Source organism: Staurois parvus, unplaced genomic scaffold (assembly GCF_062004578.1).
Source record: "Staurois parvus isolate SC_StPar_1 unplaced genomic scaffold, SC_StPar_1.0 ptg000409l, whole genome shotgun sequence".
Lineage (NCBI taxonomy): Eukaryota > Metazoa > Chordata > Amphibia > Anura > Ranidae > Staurois > Staurois parvus.
The window spans coordinates 4136855-4162321 of record NW_028318205.1 but is presented as its reverse complement, the minus strand read 5'-3'; the positions used below and the strand labels follow the sequence as shown (position 1 = coordinate 4162321).

The 25467-nt window shown below is 41.3% G+C and overlaps 2 protein-coding genes across 2 annotated transcripts in view; both read right to left on the bottom strand.

The window, feature by feature from the left end:
• Positions 1-9495, bottom strand: part of ALLC (allantoicase) — a 47930-nt gene extending 38435 nt beyond the window's left edge. Inside the window, exons 1-3 of the mRNA XM_089686704.1 lie at positions 9430-9495; positions 7860-7975; positions 179-229 (exon numbers count right to left, since the gene is read on the bottom strand). Of these exons, the coding sequence (XP_089542830.1) occupies positions 179-229; positions 7860-7975; positions 9430-9448 (186 nt within the window). The 5' untranslated portion in view covers positions 9449-9495. The remainder of the gene's footprint in view (positions 1-178; positions 230-7859; positions 7976-9429) is intronic.
• Positions 9496-19032: 9537 nt separating this feature from the next.
• COLEC11 (collectin subfamily member 11) overlaps positions 19033-25467 on the bottom strand; it is a 51760-nt gene continuing 45325 nt past the window's right edge. The window contains exon 7 of the mRNA XM_089686738.1: positions 19033-20244. Coding sequence (XP_089542864.1) covers positions 19853-20244 — 392 coding nt within the window. The 3' untranslated portion in view covers positions 19033-19852. The remainder of the gene's footprint in view (positions 20245-25467) is intronic.

Here is a 25467-nt window from a genome sequence, read left to right as displayed (position 1 = left end):
AGAGCTAGCACAAAAGGCGACCATCCCAATAAAAACATAACTAACAAACAGTGCAGCGTTAATAGCGCTGCACTGTTTGTTATTTAACTTGCTTGACCCCTGCTTTACATTTAGATCTTGGGCTATAATGTTTTCTTGGAATAAAAATAATATGCAAAAAAAGATTTTGAAAACTTACATTCAATACATTTTCTGCAGCAGCAAACCAGTCATCGGTTGCAAATAACACCTGTAAAAAATTAAATTTTTTCAGAGTCTTGAAAATAAATTATAAAAAATACTATGTAGTTTATTTCTATTATTTCATTTAAAATTTAAAAATGCAATATTTTGATTCTGCAAGCTACTCTTATGTTGTGATATACTGTATCAGCGATCAGATCCCCTGCTGAATCAGAGATGAACAGGGCAGATGTCAGTTTTTTGACATCCATGCCTGTTCAGTTTGTATCTGGTGGGCGTGGACGGACCCGTGAAAGCTCTGTGGGTGGTCAGATGTAAAAGAATATGGTCCTTGGGTAGGTAGGTGCAAACAGACCCTAGTCTCTTATGCCTCTTGTAGAATCATGTTAATTTTAAATGACTGCCCCACACCTAACTAAAGTACATTATCTGCCCACAAGGGCTTGCTGGATAAAAAAGTGTCCTTGAATTTTTCTTTAAATGTTGGCAACTATGAGTATGTAATTACTGCCATTACCATTAGGCTTTCTTGTGCCAGCTATTTGGGATAGTGAGAGATGAGGGGAATGGGAAGAAATGCATAAGCCATGCTGAATGGTCATGGGGCCAAGAGTGCATCTGCCACTAGCGTCTGTCTGTGGGGAAACCTGTCATGGAGTGTGGACATTTTGAGTTTTGTGGCGTTGCAAACAAATGTACCTCGGGAACATCCCATCTTCAAGAAAACTGATCAAATATCTGTGGTGACAGGGACCGCTCGTTGCTGTCTAAATCCTTGCATGAGAAGACAGAATATTCTGAGGCCTGGGAATATATTGTATTGCCAGCAGACATTGTAAGTCAGCCGTAATTCTGTGTGATGTGACACCCAATGCAAAGGATCCGACCTTATGCAGATGTACAAAATCAGAGGCTATGCATCCTTAATTATTTGCATGCTTATTATTACCTATATGACTACATCTGTTATCAGCATTTTATGCCCTTGATTGCTTTTGACTATTTTTTATTTTTATGAATATAAATTATCTATTAAATGTGTGCTGATCTTGTAGGAATACCCATTTATTTCCCGCTTGCCTAATGGTTTACAATAATTAAACATATGTTGAATTTGATGCTGAAATGCGTTTCGATGCAATATTCATCAAGCTGTTTATTAACATTACTCATTACTTATCATTGCATGGATACTAAGCTTAGCAAAAAGTATTTTGATGAATGTATATATTTCTTCACAACCACCTCCTAAGTAGCACATTATGTTAGCTTATTTTTTGCCACTCAAATGTTACTACTTTTAAGTGAAAATATTGCTAATTAAACATTTACACAAATTTTGTAGTTTTTATACTTTTGTACTTTGCAATATTTATTAGTTCTTGTATCAAGTCAACTTTTTAAAGGGGCCTCCTAGAGCTTATTTTTTATATGGGTTTTGTATATTTGGTATGGGTACAATTTGGGATTAATTAGTTACTGATATTTGAATAAAGTTTATTTTTAAATTTTTGTTTTGCATATATTTAAGGCCTTTTTCTTATCCATTGGCATAACTTTATTTATGGACTACCTTACTGTTAGGTACATTTACCCAATATTTGGGTTGTGGTCCCTTTAAGGGGGACAGTTGTGGAGACATTGCGTTACTTAGGGGTTCTCACCCATGCAGAATGAGGTGTTCCGGGAGAGTTTGGCTAGAGAGAGAACTGATTTCCAGGTCTGATAAGCCCATATTTGGGACCCAGGAATTTCAGAGGTTGAAAGTGATTTGGTTGGTAAAAACCTTCAAACCCTGACTACCAGGACTCAAAAGGGTTAAGCCCCAAGCATGGGAGGCTTGAAAGGCAGCAGAGGGAAATCATCACCTATATCAGGGAAGTAAAATGGAGAGAGAGGCTCACAAGCTGGGAGTAAAGCGTGAGCTGTCAGACAAGCTGAGACGCTGGTTGGTGACCCACTTGTGGCTTTGTGGCACCCTTGCCATGAATGAACTCTGACCCCAGTGTGGGACCAAAAGATTGGCGGTGAGCCTCCTGTGGAGTTTGTTGTACAAGGAATTTGGACTGTTAACTTGTTTTGGCTGAAGAAAGTTATTTTTGTTTATCTGTTTTCTCAAGAAAACAAATTGGCTCTAGCGGGCAAATTATCTCATTGGTTCTCACTCCTGAACAGATTGCAGATATAGGGTTATCATGCTATACTCTCATAGCTTTCACTACTGCTGTTAGGGCCACCTCCGGCTGGCACCCATTTCTTCATGCTAGATCCATTTTTTTAATATTACTTTGTATTCTTCAGTCTAGAATATCTTTAAATGTCATTGCTTCATCTAGAGGTAAAGTAATGGAATGAGCAGTCTTTAGAGGCTTCATTTTCTGGTTTCTGTTTAGGAATAATTTGCTTTCCACTGTAGCCTAATCATTCCACAACAGGTTATTTCCTCCATAAATGAGATAACTCCTCCCACTGTAAGATTTTCTTGTACATAAGGCTGGACCAACAAGAAGTCAAAGCCTGCTACATATTGATCCTCCACATTTTTATCTAAGAAATGCTTTGAGGGATTGAGCTCCATCCAACTTGACTAATCTATGGGTGAGTTATGTTCTCCCCCACTCAACTATGCCTCATGGTGTCATGGTTGTGACAGAAACCATATTCCTCAAGGTTGAAAGGGTAATAAAGACGTATGGAGTATTGTGTACTGCTTGCCTTATAAGTGATACATCTATTTAATTGTTCATGTCTTTTTCATGCAAAGCATTAATTAAGCGGTTTTCACAGGGTGTCTGATCATATCAACTGGGTATGAAGTACAATGCACATCTGGATTCCTATTCTCTTGAGCTTGTCTTGATCTAGAAGGGCTAAGACCACATACATACTTATAACCTGGGGTACTGTGGATGCTCTGAATGGTCCTATAGTGATAGGTGACTGTCCCATAAAAATAAATATTCTCTCCTAGTTGTGAATCTGAAAGGGATAACTAGAGGACTAGGTATTAAACAAAATCAATTAGTTAACTGCACCATATAAAGGAGCTGTAAAGAAAAGGTCCCATTGTGCCCACAGTATTATTTCTAGTAATTAAACAGCACTATTAGCACTGAAAACAACATTCCCAGACTTCAGTAACATGCCAATTATATCCCTGGTGGCTGCTATAATATAGTTCCACCTAACAAGTGACAGACTGCTTAGAAGAACGTGCAATGTGCTTTCCACTTCTATGCTGGGACCTTCAAGCATGTCCTAGCCTACCCAGCTGACAAATAAACTAAACTAAATTCACAGTGTATTGAGAAATAGGTAGGAGCAATCTCACCATACCATTCCTTCAATGGGGGAGAATTTTTACCAGGACCTTCCAGCCAGACCCTCTTCGCCATGTTTTACTGTGACAGGTAAGAAGATCTTTCTTCACTTTTGTTTTTTACAGGAGGAGGAGAAAAAAAATTTTGACCTTGCAGGGTCAAACATTTGTTAACATACAATCCGATGGGGTATTTCAGGGGGTAGGAATAACATGTTAGTGTTATGCTATGCAGATGTCAGGAAATTAAACTCTTGTTTTCAGGTTTGGATGTATGTTAATTTTAACTTTTGAAGTGACACAAACACACGCTGTTTAATTTACATTGTCCCCTCTCTTTTAGTGTGTGAATTATGGCACTGTAATTATTTTAATTAAAAAACAATCTAACTTCGTCTTTCCTAATCAATATAGAGATGTCACATCACCCAGCTCTTTCCCAGCCTTTCTGAAGGGAAACATATGCAGAAGGAGCTTCTAGACCTCTGCTGCTGGTCACGTTAAAAAAAAAAACACAACCTTTGGGATACGGAGTGAAAATAAAAATTTAATAACAATAAACTGTTTAAATTATCATTCAAATATATATCTGAAATCATATCCTTATTATCTGTGGCAATAATATGGTGTGGGTGGATTTCTGCCAGTCACAGGCTGCCCCCCCCAAACCATGTCTTAGAATAACAGAGGGGAGCCTCCAGCAATCTACAGTTGTGTTCAAAGTAATAGCAGTATGTTGAAAAAAGTGAATAAAGCTCAAAATCCTTCTAATAGCTTTTATTTCCATAAACACAAATGCATTGGGAACACTACACATTCTATTCCAAATCAAAACATGAAGAAAAATATATCAAATTTGTGTTGTTCCTCTAACAAAATTGAAGAAAAGTGAATATTAGACTGTTCAAAAAAATATTAGTGTTTGTATTCTTCTTTACAAACTCAAACATTCACTATATAAACTGAAAAATGTTTGAAGATTTTGCTTTCCTTTGAATCAATTAATATTTAGTTGTATAAGCACTGTTTCTGAGAACTGCTGTACATCTGTGTTGCATGGAGTCAACCAACTTCTGGCACCTGTGAACAGGTATTCCAGCCCAGGATGATTGGACTACATTCCACAGTTCTTCTCTATTTCTTGGTTTTGCCTCAGAAACTGCATTTTTTATTTCACTCCACAAGTTTTCTATTGGATTAAGATCCGGGGATTTGGCTGGCCACTCCATAACGTCAATCTTGTTGGTCTGGAACCAAGATATTGCACGTTTACTGGTGTGTTTGGCGTCGTTGTCTTGTTGGACCACCCATTTCAAGGGCATTTCCTCTTCAGCATAAGGCAGCATGACCTCTTCAAGTATTCTGATGTATTCAAACTGATCCATGATCCCTGGTATGCGATAAATAGGCCCAACACCGTAGTATGAGAAACATCCCCATATCATGATGCTTGCGCAACCATGCTTCACTGTCTTCACAGTGTACTGTGGCTTGAATTCAGTGTTTGGGGGTCGTCTGACAAACTGTCTCTGGCCACTAGACCCAAAAAGAACAATCTTACTTTCATCAGTCCACAAAATGTTGCGCCATTTCTCTTTAGGCCAGTCAATGTGCTCTTTGGCATATTGTAACCTCTTCAGCACATGTCTTTTTTTCAACAGTGGGACTTTGCGGGGGCTTCTTGCATATAGCTTGGCTTCACATAGGCGTCTTCTAATTGTAAAAGTACTCACATTTAACTTTAGACCTTCTTTGATCTTCCTGGAGCTGATTGTTGGCTGAGTCCTTGTCATTTTGGCTATTCTTCTATCCATTCGAAAGGTAGTTTTTCGCTTTCTTCCACGTCTTTCAGGTTGTGGTTGTCATTTTAAAGCATTTGCGATCATTTTAGCTGAGCAGCCTATCATTTTCTGCACTTCTTTATATGTTTTCCCCTCTCCAATCAACTTTTTAGTCAAGGTACGCTGTTCTTCTGAACAATGTCTGGAACGACCCATTTTAATCAGAATTTCAGAGAGAAATGCACTGTAACCAGCATGTACAACATTTGCTGCCTTCCTTCCTTAAATAAGGGCAATAATTGCCACCTGTTTTTCAAAGAATGAATGACCTCACTAATAGAACTCCACACTGCTATTATTTTGAACATGCCCCTTTCAATTAGTGATTCAATTACACAGAATCAGCAGCATGCATTTCATGACTGTTGGGTCTGTTGGATTTCTATTACTCTACTACTATTTGCCATGTAGAAATATCATTTCTACCAAAAACAGTGATTGATCAGGTTAGTGATGTCTGACTGCTATTATTTTGAACACAACTGTACATGTAATATCCCACCCCCATTGTGTTTAGCTGGTTAGTAGGCATGGAAGAGGAGGGAGGGAGTGGGCTGTCATTTACCACTGTGTATATGCCCACCTGTGCAACTCTATAGTCACATGAGCAGCTCAGATGTAATAGGGAGGAAACACACTACAAACTGAGAATGTGCAGTAGCTGTAACCACTGCTTTGCAGAATCCCCAAGTAGATTGGGGACATGGTCAAAAGGGGTAGATAGAGAACTGCAGGATCAACCAGGTTTTTTGCAAAATGCAGAGAACGAATCCCATAGTGACTGAGTGAGTATGAACAGCATGTAACACACCATTTATTGATAGTTTTTATGATGTGGGTTTAGTGACATTTTAAGTGTACCTTTAAAGCAAAAGTTTTTCTGCAAGTAAGTTTTTGTTAGATAACTTTAAGACAGCAGTGTGTTAATACTTAACATTGCAGAGTTTTCAGGTCACTGAACAGAAACACTCCAAAAAAAAAATTAGTTACCTACAGTACATGTTGTAACCTTCAACTTTAAAAAGGAATATGAAAATATTCAGTCTTTGGAAAAGAATGCCCCTACATAACCTATACAAACAAGTGTCTCCAAGTTTGCTTTTGCTAGAAAATGTGTGCCTGTTCATGAAAGGGTATATTTTGGCTGAATTCCTTTTTGGCCTCTAAGTGATTTGTAACAGACTGGTAAGGATCACTGGCCAATCAGACAATATTTTAGCTAGACACGTGCTATTCAGTCTAGTTTTAGGCACTCGATTGGATCTCATTAGAATCAATAAAGAGGAAAGAAAGCACGTAAACAAAGGGGTTTTAAAAGGCCTAAATATATCTGAATATACTGTAGATCACTTGGAACTTATCATAGTCGACTAGACAGAGGAAAGAGGAAAAAAAGAGGGTTAAACCTAGGCTTGTGGTGTGGTAGTGGAGGCAGTTGGTTGTGTACTGGGAGGCATAGATGAGCAGTGTCAAAGTTAAGACAGGGGAAGACAAGAGCAACAGTTGACCGAGGAACAATGGAACAGATGCAAAGTCATAGCTGACTGGAAAAGAAAGATAGAGAGGAGCCAGAGAGTGATATGGTGGGGTTCAGCGATAAATATATAATTTAATTACATATGATCTGTTTTAACTGTCAGAAAATGTGATAATCTGAGGATCTAGGCTTGCTATCAATGCATCATTCCAGACAGCACAGCAAAATCCTCCACCTCCACAATTTGATCAATAATATATCCCAGGCTGCTAATTGGACATTTTTAGGGACAGCAGTACACTAAAGAGTCATTACTCTGCTCATTCCTTTTGTCAGCATGTTGTCTGTTGGCACATGTACAGTAAGCTGCATCAGAGCCTGACTGCCACCTAGCCTTTTGTTTCAAACAAATGCTAGTCTCCCAGCAGGAGCCCTGGCTGCAATACTCACCTCCTTTGAAATGCAGTCCCCTGCAGTACTTTCTTTAATCTACTAAAGGTCCTATAAGTCTTTGGGCTCAATAACTCCCATCATCAGAGAACATTCTGCAAGGGCAGTGCATCATGGACCCACCCCCAAGGAGGTGACATTACAGTGCCCTACACATACATACAGTGCAACAATCATCACATCAGCACCACTTTCTTTGTCACTGAGGAAAGCCTACTGCTGGAAAAGAACCACAGCAGAAGAAGATCATGTGTGTCACATGATCAGCCTAAAGACACCTGGAAAAGTCAAGCATGACAAAAAAAAAATACTTTGGGAAGTGTGAAGGGAATTGGGCTGTACACAGGGGCGGACTGACCATTTGGAAACTTGGGCACTGCCCGAGGGCCCAGGGTCAGTAGGGGGCCCCATGAGATGCCCCTGGTACCTTTTTCATAGGCTTTTTTGAGTTTGGGCAAGGACACAGGGGCCCCATGATCCCCTATTGCCCGGGGGCCCCATGAGTTATCAGACTGCCCCTGGCTGTACATGATGTGTTTTAGATTTGCTCAGTGTTCATCTTCAAACAATCCTGTACTATCATGCTTACCTTTCCTCCAACAGACTCACAGGCCAGGTTATTCATCTGTACAAATTCAGGAACACATTCTTGCACTCTATGGTCACTGGATGTTGCAGCCATCTTATTATTACCTGCTGTCTGCTCTATAAAAATATATGTATATGCCACAAAATTAAAATGAAATTCATGATACTTTTTGAGAAAAAATTGCAGAACAGTAGTAGCTTACAAAACCTTGGATTGGGTGTACTCAGCAGTTCATATATGTGTGGCATGTCAGTTCCACACTAATTATGGTTAATACATCTTTTTCATGTCCTCGGGCAGATTAGGACTTATATGTCCATGTACAGTCAACAACCAAAAGTTTAAACCAGTAATGCCTGTGTTATGCTGACCATAGATGGTTCAAATCTCTGCCGGTTCAGCCGGAACCAACCGATATTCGAACCATGATCGATTGATCAAACTGGGTAAAAGCAGTCTGCCAGACTTTATATGCGATTATCGCTAGCGACTGTTATAGCTGCTAGCAGTAATCACTGTGTTCTCCCAGCGGGAACAGATTCCCCTACCCAACCTGCCGGGAGAACACAATGGCTCAGCAGGAGGGATTCCCTTGTCAATACTGTCTGTGTTGGTGGGAGAATCGAGGTTGCAGGAAAGAAATTTGCTCCATCTATGGCCTGCCTTAGTGACTCAAAGTACTAGCTAGCAGTGTGTAAATGTAGATAACATTTATTATTCTAATGCAACATTTATCATAAACAATTGCAGGGTTTTTTTCAAGAAAATACTTTTTCTCATCTCAACATTGCTGAATTCCTCCTGCGTTTTTCAACTGCTTATTGTCTACATGCATTTTAGTGCTGTCCACATCATTGCTCAAGACCAGCTTCCTGACAGTGACAAAGGTGGACCATGCCTGTACAAAGTGGTTTGACATGGCCATTTGCAGTCTTTAACTGGGGCATAAGTGACAGGGTGACGACACAGGAGCACAACTGGGAGAACAGAACAAAGTATTGTTACAAAAAAAAAAGTGCAGAATTATTCAGGGGAGTATAACCAGGTATTATTTAATGAAGGATGCAGATTTAGAGAAAAAAATTAAAAACAACTTTTGAAATTACTGTACATTAACATGTTGGACATATATGAGATTTTAGCAATTGAGGTTAACAATACATTAAGGGCTAGTTCACACGGACTGCCAGAGGGATGGGGACATTGGGGGCTCCTAAAACTCAGAAAGGAACCTGTGATCAAGCTTAGACATGCTACAGTTCACTAAATAAAGTGTTTCCATTGAGCCTATCAGTGTTCAGAATATTGTTATGCCAAAATACTGTACTGAATTTAGTTATGCTTAATCTGTAGTACTCATACAGGGCACTATGTAGATGTCCAAGGGTTCCAGTGCCATAGATTTTTCACTGCTGACTAATATATGGATTTAACCTGCTACCACACACTGGAATCTTGCTACAAGTGTCAGATTTACTGATTGATATAGAACAAACAGCTATTGAAAGTTAAGAGCTGCAAAGAAAATCTTTTTTTCTTGACATAGTAACTGCATATCATGTCATCTTACCATATAAGCAGGAATCCATGTACACCAAGATCACTGCCAGTCACAGCTCAAAGCTCTTACACTGGGAGTTTGAACTGGCTAAATAAATACAGAACTGAACAAGTCCTAACCACGCTGTCAATCAGTTACCACGCTTTATTGATTTTCTCTGAGATGTGAAAGTTAAAGTGATAGCACAGAATTATATCACATATTCTAAATGATATGTTACTATATTTACACCTTCTTTCTCCTATAATTGGGCAAGTTTTCAGATTTTTATATTTATAGAACCAGATATACTTAGAAATTGCTTTTGTCCCATATAATCATATAATATTGTATACCTAACTTTGGGAACAAGAACATAAAGAGTAATTTCTGAATCCTCTCAGTACAGATCACTATTGTAATGTCAATCTAAAGCTCACCATAGAATGAAATAATGTTCAGATTAGGAATGCAGAACCTGCATAGCTGGTAATTTTTGGAACTTGCCCAGAGGCTCGGGCTAATCAGTTGGCACGTTGGGTCACTGGGCCATTAGGAGATTAATTTGGCTCTGCTACAGACTGACAGTGGTAGTGATAGCAGTGGGAAAAATGGCAATGTCTCTTTAAAGCAAAACCATACCCACCTTTACCCCAGCCTTGCAGTGTCCCGGAGTTCCCTCACTGGCTGCTCACATATTTAGCTGTTTTTTGCCAGATTCTGACCTTCAGCCATTTTGATTGGCCCAGCTAAGATCCTTCTAAGTAGGTTCTGACACTTAAATTTACTTGGGTGGACTCCTTTAGCAAAGGAGGTAGCAGAGAGGCATGTATTAGCATAACATGGCCAGAGGAGAAGAGTAAGCTATCAGGAGGTACTTTCGCTTTTCATGGAATGGCTAGTAAATGTGTGAATGTTTCAATACCTGATAAGATTGAAAAATATGTCAGGTAAAGGTGGTATTGCAGTCAAGGCATTTTCTACTTACAATTGCATCCCTGTTTAGTAACCCCACAGAAGAATACTTCTAACTGCCATCTTTAAGCCTCTGTTAGGCTACCCATAGACATGAGGTGGTATTTGCATGGTCTTGTTAAGGACACAATCTTAATGCAGCAGACAGCCTCTGACTAGATGCATCGGCAAAGTTGACCTTCTAAAAAAGACTTAGGCAGATGATGACATTTGTTTCCCTGAGATAAGTCCGACAAGAATTGTAGATGAATATTCAGCTTCAATAATCATGCAGAGTTATGGAAAGAGCTTTAATAAGAATGATCTTTGGCACTGGGGCATCAATGGCACACTATCTCATGTGTAGAACCTTAACCAAAATGGCTAATAGCATAGACAAGTTAAGTCCAACATTAAATATCTGTCTCTGGACAGGTATTTGAAACTTTACTTCAAATGGAAAATAACAGTCCAGTGGAAGCCTTGGATTAGGTGCTCAGTTATCTAAACTGTTCTTGCAGACCCAAAACCAAAAATGTAATTTATTGCAGCTTACCAATCATTATGTCAGGGAATGGGAAGATCACCGCGGCGATTGAACCCGCACATGCGTAGAATCCTGACAAACGTACAGGCAGGCGGGCACTAGGATCCACGCACGCCTGTCACCAATGATGGCGCCGGGCAAGCACTAGGACCCAGGAGCGCCTGTCAGGAGTCGGGCAGGCTATTTAAACCCAGCTCTTGCAATGCTCAAGTGCCGTATGGTCTTTGCTGTGTTCCTGTGAGTTTACTTTGCTGCTGACCCTGTCTGATCCTGATCTGCTGACTTCTCCTGTTCTGACCCCTGGCTTGCCTGACCATTCTCCTGCCTGCTCCTGCACTTTTGATCTCCTGTTTAAACCTGGACCGTGACCCGTTTATTCTTCTGCCTGCCGTTTTGTACCGACCTGCTCCGCTGTTACCGACCCGGCCTGTCTGACCTCGCTTACTCTACCTCCTCACATCAGACTCTCACCTGCTGCGTACCACCGACAGGTGCCTCTACCACAGCTGGTTTCACCCAGGGGCCGCGACCTGGTCTCGGCTTGCTCCACGTCTATCCCCACCATCAGGGTGTCAGGGCAGGGCTGTGGAACGGACAGGTAGGCCTAGTGGCAGGGTAAGGCACTGGCTGACGACAACCGCCACCAACAGACCGAAGTCCCTCAGGGCGCGGAGTCTAAGTCCCAGGTTGCCCTTCACCAGAGCCCCTGATGGTGGGGATGGACTTGACGCAGCCAGGAACCAGGTCGCGGCCCCCGAGACACCCCGGCTGCGGTAATGGCCGCCGCCAATGGCGTGTAGCTGGTGAGAATGACAATAGCGTAGTCAGGCAAGCCGAGTCGACAACAACAGGACAAAACAGTACAGAACAGTAGACAGAGAATCACAAGTCACAGGCCGGGTTCAGCAACGAAAGGTCAGATCGAAGGAAAACACAGAGAATGGTCTTAGTCACAAGCCGAGTCAGAATACCAGAAGAGTCACGAGCATATACACAGAGCTGTAGCAAGACAAAGACACAAGACACAAGTGCAAAGAGCATGTGCGGATCACAGGCTTATATGTACTCAGCCACACCCCTCTGGGGGATGAACCTCAGAGACCTGAAGGCATAAAAGCTTCCCACCATGCTCAGCAGAAATCCAAGATGGATGCCAGCACATGGAGTAACATAACCTCTGGGAAAAGGTAGGACCTTGACACAGGGGCTCTAGTGAACAAGCAGGTCGGAACCTAGATTCCACGCCCTGGGGAATTCTGGTCTGTGGAACACTAGAGGCTACCACCGGCTGGTCCCTAACACATTAGATGTGGTGGCTGCATCAATCTTAACATCTTTGGCTTTTTCCCCCTCTGTTTTCACCTGGTGTTCTGGCCAGTAACATACCTCCAATATTAGAGTGCCCCCAATCTGGATGAAGAAGCACAGAGACGCCTTTTGGACAGCAGCAGTCTTGAGGAGGGGAGTGTTAGAAGTCCTAGCAGATTTAGATACACTAACAAATTGAAGCCAAACTCCAGCTAATACTTTATAAGCAGTTACAACAACAGATGTTTTTCCTTTCTGGATAAAGGTTTATATAAATAAATAAAAAATAATCATTGCATCCTTGTCAGTGGTAAATGGTTTGTCTCATCCCTGTAACTGATCATTTGTTCTTTCGAAAAACAACAGATTTACTGACTGGATCACCAGATGAAAATAAAGGAAAAAAAGCCTAAAAAATAATTAATGCAGCCATCACATCTAAGAACTGGTAATCTGTAATGTAATAATTCACTATATGGGAATAGTAGTGTATTCCCAAGGTGAGCCCCTTCATAGAACCCAAAACCAACTGCTCTGTAACATTCAACTGCTTTAGTTTAACATTATGCATTTATAAAGTATTGCCATACCTGCAATCTTTCTGAGATTAAAAGGAGGACATCATTTATCATAAAGTTTGTAGGCAAAGGACATCACCCGTGTTACACACTGAGGTACATGGACCATGAAGAAATAATACAAAAATTATTGGTGAAGCCCACAAATATTTTTCACACAAAATTTCTTTTATACTGGCTTTTCAAAAAAAACAAATGCAATAATATAAAGGTTAAATAACAGATTTAGTGTAGTATAACACTTTTAATGTCAAATAATACATTTTTTAACAGAGGTCTATTCATCACACAAAAAATGAGGAACTGAGAAGGAAAAGGGAACATAGGTATTTAGTTCCAAGAGAGGGACAGTTTGGAGCAATTTATTGCTACAATGTACACTTTCTGACAGGGCCTCAGCTTGGTGTTACTCCTTTACTTCCACATATCACATTTATCTGCACTCGAGTCACATGCATCAGTTCTAGCAATGGCCTATTACAACTGATATCTGGACTTTTACATTAGGCTTATATGAAGTACTGGCAAAGTTATATTTATTCATTTGTAGTTCCCAGGTATTAAACAGACTCTATCATTTTTCTCCAAATGGACAAAGGACAAAGTCTCTTACTAGTCCACCCTGACCTACTTTTGTTCATCTTCACTCTGCTCCCCAACTATTCCATTCCTCCACTGTAGCTCTGTGCAAACTTCATGACTGATGGTGCCAGAACCTTCATACGGTTGACATTCTCCATCTTCTCACATGATAGTGTTTGGGCCCAGCAAATGGCTGCTCAGGCCCAAGAACTACATCCCGAGAGGAGATCACATGCTCCCCATACATAGAAGCACCAGCTATTTGGGAAGGGCTCAAATGGTGATACGGAGCAGCAGAGGAGCACAGGAAGGTGAGTATAAGTGTGTCGGGGTGGAGGTGGACTTTCCAGAGACCTGTCACTTTGTCAAATTAATCTTTTTTATTTATAATGTCCATTTTCAAGTTAATTTTTCTAAACAATATTAATGCAGAGACTGCCCAAAATCATTTAGCACATTTTACATTTGTTTGCTTTCTTTGTCATTGTTCTGCACCAAAATGACTTTAAACTATATGGGAGGGTACTGTTTATATTTATATGCAGCTGTACGCCTGCCTGACCACAGCATACATTTTCATGTACATATTCATTTCCTCATCTATTAGAATCCTCCAAGGAAAAAAAAAAGTTTCCATTTCAGAGCTGCCTGAAACTGATGCTTTGCCACTTTCTGTAAAACATGCATTAGCAACCTGAATTTCTACCACTTGTGCTGGAACTTTCCACATAGGGAGAAGACTGCATCTGGTCTATGACTTTGTATTAGTCATCCTTTTTATCTACCATAGTTCTGTTTTTCTTCAAGTTACCCTTGAAAATTTCTCCTTTTGTAAAAAAAATAAAAATAAATAATAAAAGCACCCATTTTGCAAAAAGCTAAAATGTGCGTTTTCTTTAATCATTGGATCATAGGTGCAATCCTCTGGATCTTGCAGAGTCTTTCTCCAGCCCTGGTCCATGCCAAGGTATGGACCTTTAGATATAAAGATGAAGGAAGTATAAATTGACTACAAATCAGGTGGCATCACTGCACATGCGCTCCATGGAGAACTACAAGCCCCTCTGTCACAAATTCAAATTTGACAGGATGCTACGGGGAGAAAGATCCTATGATCCTGTCCTGCCCCTCCCTCCTCTAGTTGCATGCTGCTGTATAGGGAACTGCAAGAACACAATTAAAATGTAGGTACTTGTCCACCTTGCATTTAAAATAATACATTTAATGATGATTAATTAATAGAGATGTGTTAATATGTTTCTATTAAATCTGCTTGGACTTTAAAGCAGACATATCTGGTAGTTTGATTAAAAACTAAACTGCAATGTGTAGGTAAAACTGTCATATACTGTATACTGTACCTTCCTTTTTTATCAAATGCTAGAGCTGTTACACTAAATTGCATGTACCAATTTGGAAACCAGTCTGCTTGACCTAAATCTCATTGAAATAAACATATAATTAACTAGTAAGTAAGTTGTTGCTTTTCTACAAATATTTATATCTAACTAGATTATTCCAATTCACATAAAAAAATTAATGTAGGGGGACTATATGCTTGTAACGAACAGTCTATGAAATATGTGTTATATATGGAGTCCAGGTGTAGCTTCAATTTGTGTAGATAATTGTTACACTTTAAACTGACCTTTAGTAACCAGGTGTTACTGCACACTTTCACTCTGCATGTTGGATTTGTTCATATACAACTCAGAGAAAATCATAATATTACAAAAGAATAGCACAGAACATCAATAATAATCTTACTGGATAGTCTAATTCAGCATTTACAGTAGTCCTCTATATTTACACATCTACAATATATATATACTGTTTATCAAAAGTGGTATGTATACTGATGATATGACATTAAAGAGACGTAACAATAAAAATGTGAATCATATGAAAGCACATACAGCACATGATGGCAGCTTTTAGATGTTATACTGAAATTCTGCGCACTCAGTTGAGAAACATTTTTTTTTAATGTTAAGGGGTCTATTTATCATAATTTTTACCTAAGATTCCCTCATTTTTCATATAAGATTGGATTAGAAAAGTGAGCTTTGGTTGAATGTTGGGTGAATCTTGTGTAAAAACATTGATAAATAGACCTCTAAGCATTTTTACATTTCTTTCTCGACTGAGTGTGCATGATTGTAGTAAGAATATATAAACTGCTGTCAACCAAGAAAAACATGCTATGTGACGTTATAGGTTTACTGAGCAAACTGCTTCTACAGTCATCTTGAAGGACATTGGAAATTTGTATGCCATTACAGTAAAATAATTTTAACAATCTCTGTAAAGCTTAATGCTCTTCTAAAATACACTAGATGTTTGCTAAAAAAAAGACAAGAATGGTCCTCCTTTGTAATATAGTACAACAAGTGCATTCAATGGAAATCAACACTAGGTAACAGTAGACAACAGGGTTAACATCTTTGGGTTTTTCTGTTATTGGTGAATGTGTTTCAGAGAAAACTGTTGTATGCAGGAGACTTCTTCTGGCTAATCAGGAATTTGCAGGAGAGGAAAAGGAGATAGAGAAGAGCACTTACCAACTGTAATGGTCAGAAAAGGACTCAGTCAGCTGTTACCTTTTCTCCAGTGGTAAGGCCTTTTCCCAGTAGTCACATAGGCCTCATATTCTAATAAGTGGTACCTAGCCACTTGAAGACCAAGCCTTTTCTGTTACTTTTTGTTTGCAAGTAAAAATCTGTATTTTTTGCTTAGAACTCCCATATATATTTATATATATATATATATATATATATATATCCTTTTAGCAGAGACCCTAGATAGAGAATAAAATGGCAATTGTTGCAATTTTTTCTGTCACACGGTATTTGCACAGCGGTTTTTCAAATGCAATTTAAAAAAAATACACTTTGATGAATAACAAAAAATAAACAGTATATACCCCAGTTCTTTAGTAAAATATGAAAGATAATGTTACGCCTAGTAAATAGATACCTATCATGTCATGCTTTAAAATTGTACACTCTCGTGGGATGGCGACATACTGAGACACTTAAAAATCTCCATAGGCAACACTTTTTACAGGTTTAGAGTTACAGAGGAGGCCTAGCACTAGAATTATTGCTCTTGCTCTAATATTTGTGGCGATACCTCATGTGTGGTGCGAAAATCGTTTACATATGCATGCGTATGAGTTTGCTTCTGCGTGTGAGCACAGAGGGATGGGGACACTTCCATTTTTTTGTTTTCTTCTTTATTTTTGTTTTACACTGTCCCGTTAAAAATGTTTTTAATCACTTTTATTTCTATTACAAGGAATGTAAACATCCCTTGTAATAGAAATAAGGGATGACAGGTCCTCTCTATGGATACATCTGGGGTCTATAAGACCCTAAATGTCTCCTCTATTTTTATTAAAAAAAGATTGATCCTATGCTTTTTTTAAAACAAATTGTTTACATCTGGCCCAGAACGGAAGTGATGCCGCTCCGATCTTCCTAGATCATAGAGGTGAGGAAAGACGATCTGGTCTTTCCTCACCTCTGTGTCTTGTTGCAACCGCCAAATTGAATCCCGGGCTCACCGGTGAGGATGGTTAGCCAGGAAACACCGGCTAGAGGTGGGGGGGTCCCCTCCTACTGCCTCTAAAATCAATCCAGCAGCTATTCAGCCACTAGGATTGCTTTTATCTGAAAGAGAAACAGCTGCTGAAAACATTTTTTTTTTAATACTGGGGTTATGGGTGATATCTTCAGCCATAACCCTTGTATACCACTTGAAAACTGCAACATATATATATATGTATTTCGATCGGCAAGTGGCTAGGAAGCATCATGAGACTCTTGGTTCTCCCTTGGGTGTGTTCATGACAGAAAGAATGCAATCAACTATGAAGTGTATATACAGACATCTCAAGCTGCCCTGTTCCCCTGCTGAACAAAGTGTATGGGGTTAATTAAAGTTTGGATTTGCTTTCAGCAATTCCTGTTTGTAAGCCTTAAATGATTTGATGACCACAAAAGATCCTGTGTGCTGCTTAGTGATCTGCTTAGAAGGGATGTACATGAGTGATAGATGTGGGCCTGGCTGTCTTGTAGCTGTCTGGGAAATAAGTTGTAAGTAAATCACTATGCATTTGTCATGGTTTGCATTTGGACTGTCATTAGAATGAGAAGGTTTACCCCCTAGAAATAAAAGACACCCTCAGTATAGTGTGAGGACAGAGAGGGTGAAGCTCTGTAAACAGATGAGCGTATGTGAAAAGGCTGTGAATGCCGACATGGGGGCAGGGAGTCTTCAGTAGTCATCTTTTTACCATAATTCCTGTATCCCTCACTTCATTCTCCAATCATTATTTTCAACAATTTGGACCAACAATAACAGTAACATTGCTAAAAATACCAATCATTATTGCAAATAATTATTGGGCCATAGTTTAACAAATGTGTAGTCTGTTAATCCGTTATAATCCGTTAGATACAATTTTTCCTGGGAAGATGGTAATGTAATGAATGCTTTGTCCCACTAGCAAGAATAGATCCCTATAACTTTTTTCCAAAAAAGTGATTAGAACACAGCATTTGACCCTTCGAATATCAATGCTATGACACATATATATAAATACAAAAAACCTTATAAATGCAACTAGAACATCTTTTTTCTAAGTGACCACCATTAGGTGATATTGTCTCAACTGAGATCTTAGTCTTTTCATATGTGATGGCCCACCTGACAAATGACTAGAACAATTATTGCAACAGAGAGAGCATAACCTAATAGGGTTTGCCTGGGTATCATTTAGTGTAGTTTCTGATTTTGTAGATTGTAGATTCTGGTGTATGGTACAGCTACCAAGAAGAAAATATATACCATCTGACAGAATTTCTGTGCTCAAGAGATGGCTGGCATTGAGCTGTCGAAAATGTAGGACAAGATGCTTCTCCCTCAAAGCTGCCCTGTCACAAGTTAGCTTGCAGCCTCTTGTGTGTTTACTCTTACCTCCTTGCTGCTCTATCAAGAGCAGCAAGGAGGTAAGAGTAAACACACAAGAGACTGCAAGCTAACTTGTCTTTCTGTGTAATGACCCCGGTTTCGTTCCTGACCTTGCTTATAGTCTATCTGTGTACCGACCCCAGCTTCGTTCCTGACATTGCTAGTTTTCCGCCTGTCCTGACCTTGGCTTGCCAACTGGACCTCCTGTGTCTACTCCTGGTGTACCCTGATCCCGCTAGCGTTCTCCTCTACCTCAGCTGGGAGTACCTGGGGCCGCGACCTGGTTCCAGCTTGCTCCAATTCCAAACGCACCATCAGGGCCCTGGTGAACAAGCAGGCTGGGGCTTAGATTCCGCGCCCTGGGGAACCTCAAGCTGTGGTTTTATAGTGCTCACTACCATAAGTGCTGACATGCCCATAACAACAGCAGTAGCCATGCAGGCTGCAGGGAAGAGAGTGCTATGGCACTGGAAATAAAATCAGGAAGAATGTATCAAAGCAAAACTGCATAGCCACACTCATTTTAACCACTTGCCTACTGGGCACTTTCACCCCCTTCTGCCCAGGCCAATTTTCAGCTGTTAGTGCTGTTACACTTTGAATGACAATTGTGCAGTCATGCAACTTTGTACACATATGAAATTTGTTATCGTTTTTTTCACACAAATAGAACTTTCTTTTGGTGGTATATAATCACCACTGTAGTTTTTATTTTTTGCACTATAAACAAAACATAAACAAAAATAGAGCAAAAAATGTGAAAAAAAAGTTTTCTTTGTTTCTATTATACAATTTTGCAAACAGGTAATTTTTCCCCTTCACTGATGTGCATTGATGAGGCTGCACTGATGGGCACTGATGAGGTGGAACTGGTGGGCACTGATGAGGAGGCACTGATGATGCTGCACTGATATGCAGCAATGATGGGGACTGATAGGAAGCACTGATGGTCATTACTGACTGGCAGCACTGACTGGCTGCTAGGCACTGCTGTGTGGCACTGCTGGGCAGCACTGATCGGTGGCACTGATGGTTGGCACTGGTGTGTGGCACTGCTAGGCACTGATGGGCGGCACTGATGGGAGACACTGATAATCAGTCCTCTTGATTATCAGTGCGGATGTCCTCTGTGACATTTGCTGGTTATCGGCAGTACTTTCCTCACGCTGTGACAGTGTGAGGAATGTGCTGCCAATAACCGGCAACTGTATTTACTTTGTGATCTGCTGTGTCATTGGACACAGCTGATCACAAGGTAAAAGGCCGCTGTGATTGGCCTTTTACCTAGGCATGTAATCAGCTGTGTGCGTAGGACATAGCGATCACTGACAGCACCAGGTGCGCACCGCTGGGGTCACATTCTGGGAGAACGTCATATGATGCCCTCCCAGAACTGGACAACCGCGCTGTAGCTGTCATTTGGCTATAGCGCAGTTGTAATGTGGTTAAGGTCCACTGGGAAATTGCTGGTATGTGCTTTCATATGTCATTTGCTTGTATAGAAACACCATTATACATTTTCTTTGTCAAACTCACAAATAAAATACATAGTAATGAGACAAGAAACATCGTTCCACCCTCCTGAAGAGACCATTTCAGCACAGTCCTCCTCATCGTAGGCGTTATTTGGCTCTCCTTGCCTCCATTTGTTGAAGGTCTGCAATGGAGACCGGTCAGAATACACAAAGTGACCTTCTCTATCCAGGTCGTTGATGCCAATAAAAATCCTGCTGAGGCCAGCTTGGTTAATGTAAGAAGCGATCAGACTGTTGGTTGCCTCATCTTTGGGCATGCTGAGTGTACCACCTCTTCCTTGACAGTAGGCCTGGGCCTCTATGTATTTCTTCTCCTCTTTTACCAGCAAGTAGATCTTAGTGTCTGTCTCACGCACTCCAGCAACAACTGCGGGGGAGGGCAGTGCTGAAAAGTGAGCACTTATATTTCTATAACAATCTTAATGTACATTTAAAAAATTAGGCAGAGACAAAACCAGAAAAAACCAAACATGCATGACAATTTTTTATTTTCCTGTTTTTGGAAGATTACAATTTTTGTATTATTATTATTATTATTATTATTACTACTATTATTATTATTATTATTTTATCAATTTAATTTTATAAATAATACATTTATTTTATAAATTTTATAAATAATTTTCTAATTTTCTAAATAAAGGTTTAATAGAGGGTGCTGCCTTGATACTCAGTTTGCAAGTAAATATTAAGAAAGCCCAGTACTACCTAAACTCTCAGGAGCACCTATTTTATAGCTGAGTCAGTCAGTGACATCTGCCTGGAAAGGTCAGAAGCTCATGATATTATGGTGCTCACAATGCTATTTTTGGGCTAAAACAATTATAAAAGACTCAGTATTTCCTTATGAGACCATTCACACTTGTCTGTCTTGGTGTGTTGCATTAACCAATGCGAATTAACACACAGTGCTTTAAGGCAGCCAATTTCTTTGAATGGCTGTCAGCGCACCAAAACAGACCAAAAACTGGACATGCACCTTTTTTTCTGATGCAGCACACCACAATATACAGTAGTGCATTAGCATGTATTGTGGTGTGCTACAGGGCATGTGCATTGGAGGTGCATTAAGTCGTACATTGGGGTTCTTGTGAAACATGGCATGTAGAAAGCAATAACACATGCTGTGTTAACATGTGAATTCTCACAACTCACTACATTCGAGAGGTGTGAATGGGCCCCTAAAGGATAACCTAAGTTTTTCCAAAAAGGCAGAAATGGGAAATTAAAGGAAACCTGTAGTAACAGATACATGGAGGCTGCCTTTTTCAACCTCCCTCTGTAAAAAAATTAGTTTCCTGGCTGACATGCGGATTCAACAGATTTAATATTCCTTGATCTGGAATAAGTACACAGATCAACGGTTCTAATTTTGGTCTAACTTCAGTGGAAGCACCATTATTCTGGGTCAGAAAATAATTAAGTAATTAAGCCAGAGACATTCAGGCATGCAGCAAATGTACAAAAAAGATCAGCATTAGCAGCCTAAGTGCAGGTTTTACTTTAGGGCAGAAGTGACTATTGGCAAATTATTCAACTTTATAGTCCATCAGCCACACATTTGAAGTACTGGTACAACACATTTGAAGTACTGGCAGTCAGGTCCATGGATATATTAGGATGCTAGATCTACTGAATGGGAGATCCAAACTACACAGATTAGTAATATTTACACTAATGGCATTCAGTCAGTCAGTTCCTGCATCTCCTGAATCCTTTCTGGGGATAGGCAAGGTTTTAAAGTTAAATACCAAGTTGTAAAGCCAGATATATTTTATATATTCATATATTTTATGTTAAATTTACCTAAGGAATATTTCTGTTCCATATAATAATGGGTATTTTCTTGAGTTGCACCAATTCCATTTTCTCACCGGCAAGTATGAGTACCGATACTTTTGGTCAACCACTCACTGATACCGAGTACCGGTACCTTTGCCGGTGTAATTTGAGCTCATACTAAATGAATGGGCTCAAATCACACTGCAAAGAATTTCATAATATTTGAACAGGAATGCAGTGCGATTCCTGTCCAAATCGCATGGGGTTTTCCCCACCACTCCTGTGTGATTCCAATATAGAAAGTCATCTAAGAGATGCAGCAATGGGCAAGCAAACAGTTTATTATTGTTATAACAACTTATATGTTAAAAGTACATAACATATGCTTGCCAAATCCAAAACCACAACCGCTTGCGATGCTCAGAGGGCTTGAGGAGATGTAGATAGTTCCAGGATCAATGTGGGTATAGGTCTGAAGTGTGAGCTTGGGGGTGGACTGCTTATACATCCCCTCCAGTCCTGTGAGCACAGCAACCAGACATGGTTCTGTATGAGGTCATATCGTACCACAAAGGTATCAATTTTCGGTATTGGGAGTAATTGCACGAATAGGAGAACTCGTGCAAGTACATGGTGTGGCAAACTTGCTCATCAGAATTGGAGCGGAGTTCCCCCTCAACCCTGGTTTTCGTGTTCTGTCTGTGTATTTGAGGTCTTCCTGGAATCCTCACATCCCCCCTGCATTCCTGTGAGGCAGACTTTATCTCCTGGCAAATGGTGTGGGTCAACCAGGTTAAGACATCCTGCGTCCAGCAGTCATAAAGGTTGTAAGTGTATTTCCTCCCCCATCTTAATCAAGATAAGAAAACTGCACTGTATGTTTCATATCATGGGGGTTGAGTTGTAGTTAGTTTAGAGTTCCCCAATGACTACTCCCAAAACGTGTAGTCAGAGCCCCCCTCCCTGCCCCTGAGAGGAACCGTTAAGAGAGTAAGTGAGTTAGTCTCACAGACACTCACACACACAGGGATCTCCCAGCAACATCGTAACAAGGGGAGATCAAAGAAGCTTTCTGCTCACAACTTGAATTTGCTAAAACCAGGCAAGGCAAGTAACTTACCCTGTATTTTCTCGCTATTCTATGTTTGCTGTGTCTTTGTATACATATATATATTTTTGTGATATCTCTTTGTACATATTTATTTTGCATCCCACGCTTTTAGTAATAAATCTTTCTTTCTGAAAGTGTTAAACTGTTTCTAAGCACTTACTTGCAATTCACGAATCCCTGCCTTTGAAGAGACGCTACTGTGGTTATATTTCTGTATAGCAAGGTCTGCGGGCCGTGCTATATAGACCAATATTTCAATCATTATAGTGTATATTTAGTAACGGGAGTTTCCCAGTCTCCGACAAAAGTGGTGGTGGCAGTACAGAGGGTTAGTTGCGTAACTAACCCGACCCAGTAACAAGCGCATCCAGGCTGCAGGCACCGATTGTAGTCCATTAGCTGGGCAATCGCTGTGTAGGGTGCAGCTGGGTGGGGCCTTGTTACGCGCGTCACACCGCGGTTTTGGATCGGCCGGCCCTTCGGTCACGAGTTTGGTGAGAAGGTCTGGGGTCTGACGCCGTGGGCGTGACGTATTACTGTTAGTCGCGGCTGTGCGATTGTCGCCTGTTGGTGGCGGCGACCGCGGGTCGTGACATATTGTTGGCAGCGTACGTGGGATAATTGCAGTAAGAGCTTCAGTGCAGTGTTAAAAGTTGGCTCTGTACTGAAGGATTGTAACCTCTGTGGAAACAGTCCTTAGAAACAAGTGGTGCATATTTTATTTTATATATATGTGTGTATAGAGAGACACATAGCAACAGCTATTTTCTTTTCCTACTTTCTCTTCTATCTTATCTTTGCTTGCAATTATGCCTGGTGAAGCAGATTACGAGAAAATGAGCAAAGCTGATTTGAAAGTTGAATGTGCCTCACGAGGATTGGACGTCGGTCGCAAAACTCGTGAAGATTTGGTTAGTGATCTTGTGGAGTATGATATCCGAGCAAATCAGAACTCGGGGGAACTTGAACATAGAGGGGTTCCCGTTACCCACATTGCCAGTGGCTCAGAGACGGCCTCACAGGATGGGCATACAGAGACTGACACTGGAGGATCACCAAAGGTTAACGTCACACCACCGCCTGAGAGCGCTAACACCGTGGTGCCTGGAACTAGCAGAGACTCTTCTCAGATGCAGGAGGCCTTGAAACGCCTCATGGAGACAGATCTGGAGGCATACCTGCGGTTCATGGAACGCCAGGCTGACAGAGAAACTGCAGAGCGCCAAGCAGCGGCTGACAGAGAAACTGCAGAGCGCCAAGCAGCGGCTGACAGAGAAACTGCGGAACGGCAAGCTGAAAGAGCGGCTGAGAGAGAGGCGGTGCAGAGGGAAGCTGATCGTCGGCATGAGTTGGAGATGGCAAGGCTCCAGCAGCGATCGGGTCAGAACCTCGGGTCCCTAGATCACAGGGATGCCACTCTTTCCGTGGGCGCAGCCAAGTTTCCAGTGATGGAAAAGGATAGTGACATTGATACATACTTACTGTCCTTTGAAAAAACGTGCCGTCAGTACCATGTGCCCCAAGCTCAATGGGTTCGGTACCTGACACCAGGGCTACAAGGCAAGGCCCTGGAAGCGTTTGTTGAATTGCCAGAGGGGCAAGATGATGACTATGAACGTTTAAAAGATGCCATTATCCGGAAGTACCAGATGACCCCGGAAGTGTACCGCAAGCGGTTCAGGTTCATGCAGAAAGGACCTGGGGACTCTTACACGGATGTGGCAAGTCGCTTACGTACCACATTCCGACAGTGGACTAAGGGACTGAAAGTTGATTCTTATGAATCTTTGGAGGATCTCATGATCAGAGATCAACTCCTGCACATTTGTCCAGCAGACGTCAGACAGTTCGTCTTGGAGAGGGAGCCAGCATCTACTACAGCTGCAGCAGATCTGGCAGATACCTTCATCCACACGCGAGTGCCTGAACCTCGCAAGGCTCCTCCAAACAGCTGGAAAGGGGGGAAATCGTCCATAGCAACCTCTCCTACTTCGGTGAGTCAAGCTTCACCTCCGCCCAACCCTGCAGTGCTTGGAGCCAAGGCATTTCTGCCTGACACCCGCAGATGTTTCGCCTGTGGGAAAGCCGGACATCTCAGGACCCAGTGTCCTGAGCAGAAGAAGATGACATCATCGGGCCAGCCAGCCCGCAACTCTGCCTCTGTGCTGCTGGTCAGTGGGAAACCTCGGGGACCCAGCATCAACCTACAGCCAGTCATCGTCGGCAACCGGACCGTAACAGGCTTGCGTGACACTGGAGCTGAAGTCACCTTAGTCCGACCCGAGGTGATAGAGGACACAGACATCATCCCCGAGAAGTTCCTGACCCTCACCGGAGTGGGGGGAACCCGTTCCCACATACCCCAGGCATATGTGTTCATCGACTGGGGTGCAGGGAGGGGGATGAGGCAGGTAGGAGTCTCTGATGACATTCCCACAGCTGTCCTATTGGGGGCCGATCTGGGCACCCTTATTGCCTATTATGCCCCTGCTAAGGACTCTCCGGATGCCCCCCTGGAACTCTCGGGACCTACCAAGGTACAGTGTGCAGATATTGAACTAATGTCTGGGCAGCCTGTGGATGGACAGAGGGAGGGGGCTGGGAAGGGAGCGGGGTGGCAAGATTCTCCATTAGCTGGAGAGGGAGAAGAAATCCCCTTGTTGGGGGAGGTAACGAACTCAGGTGAACTGGACAGTA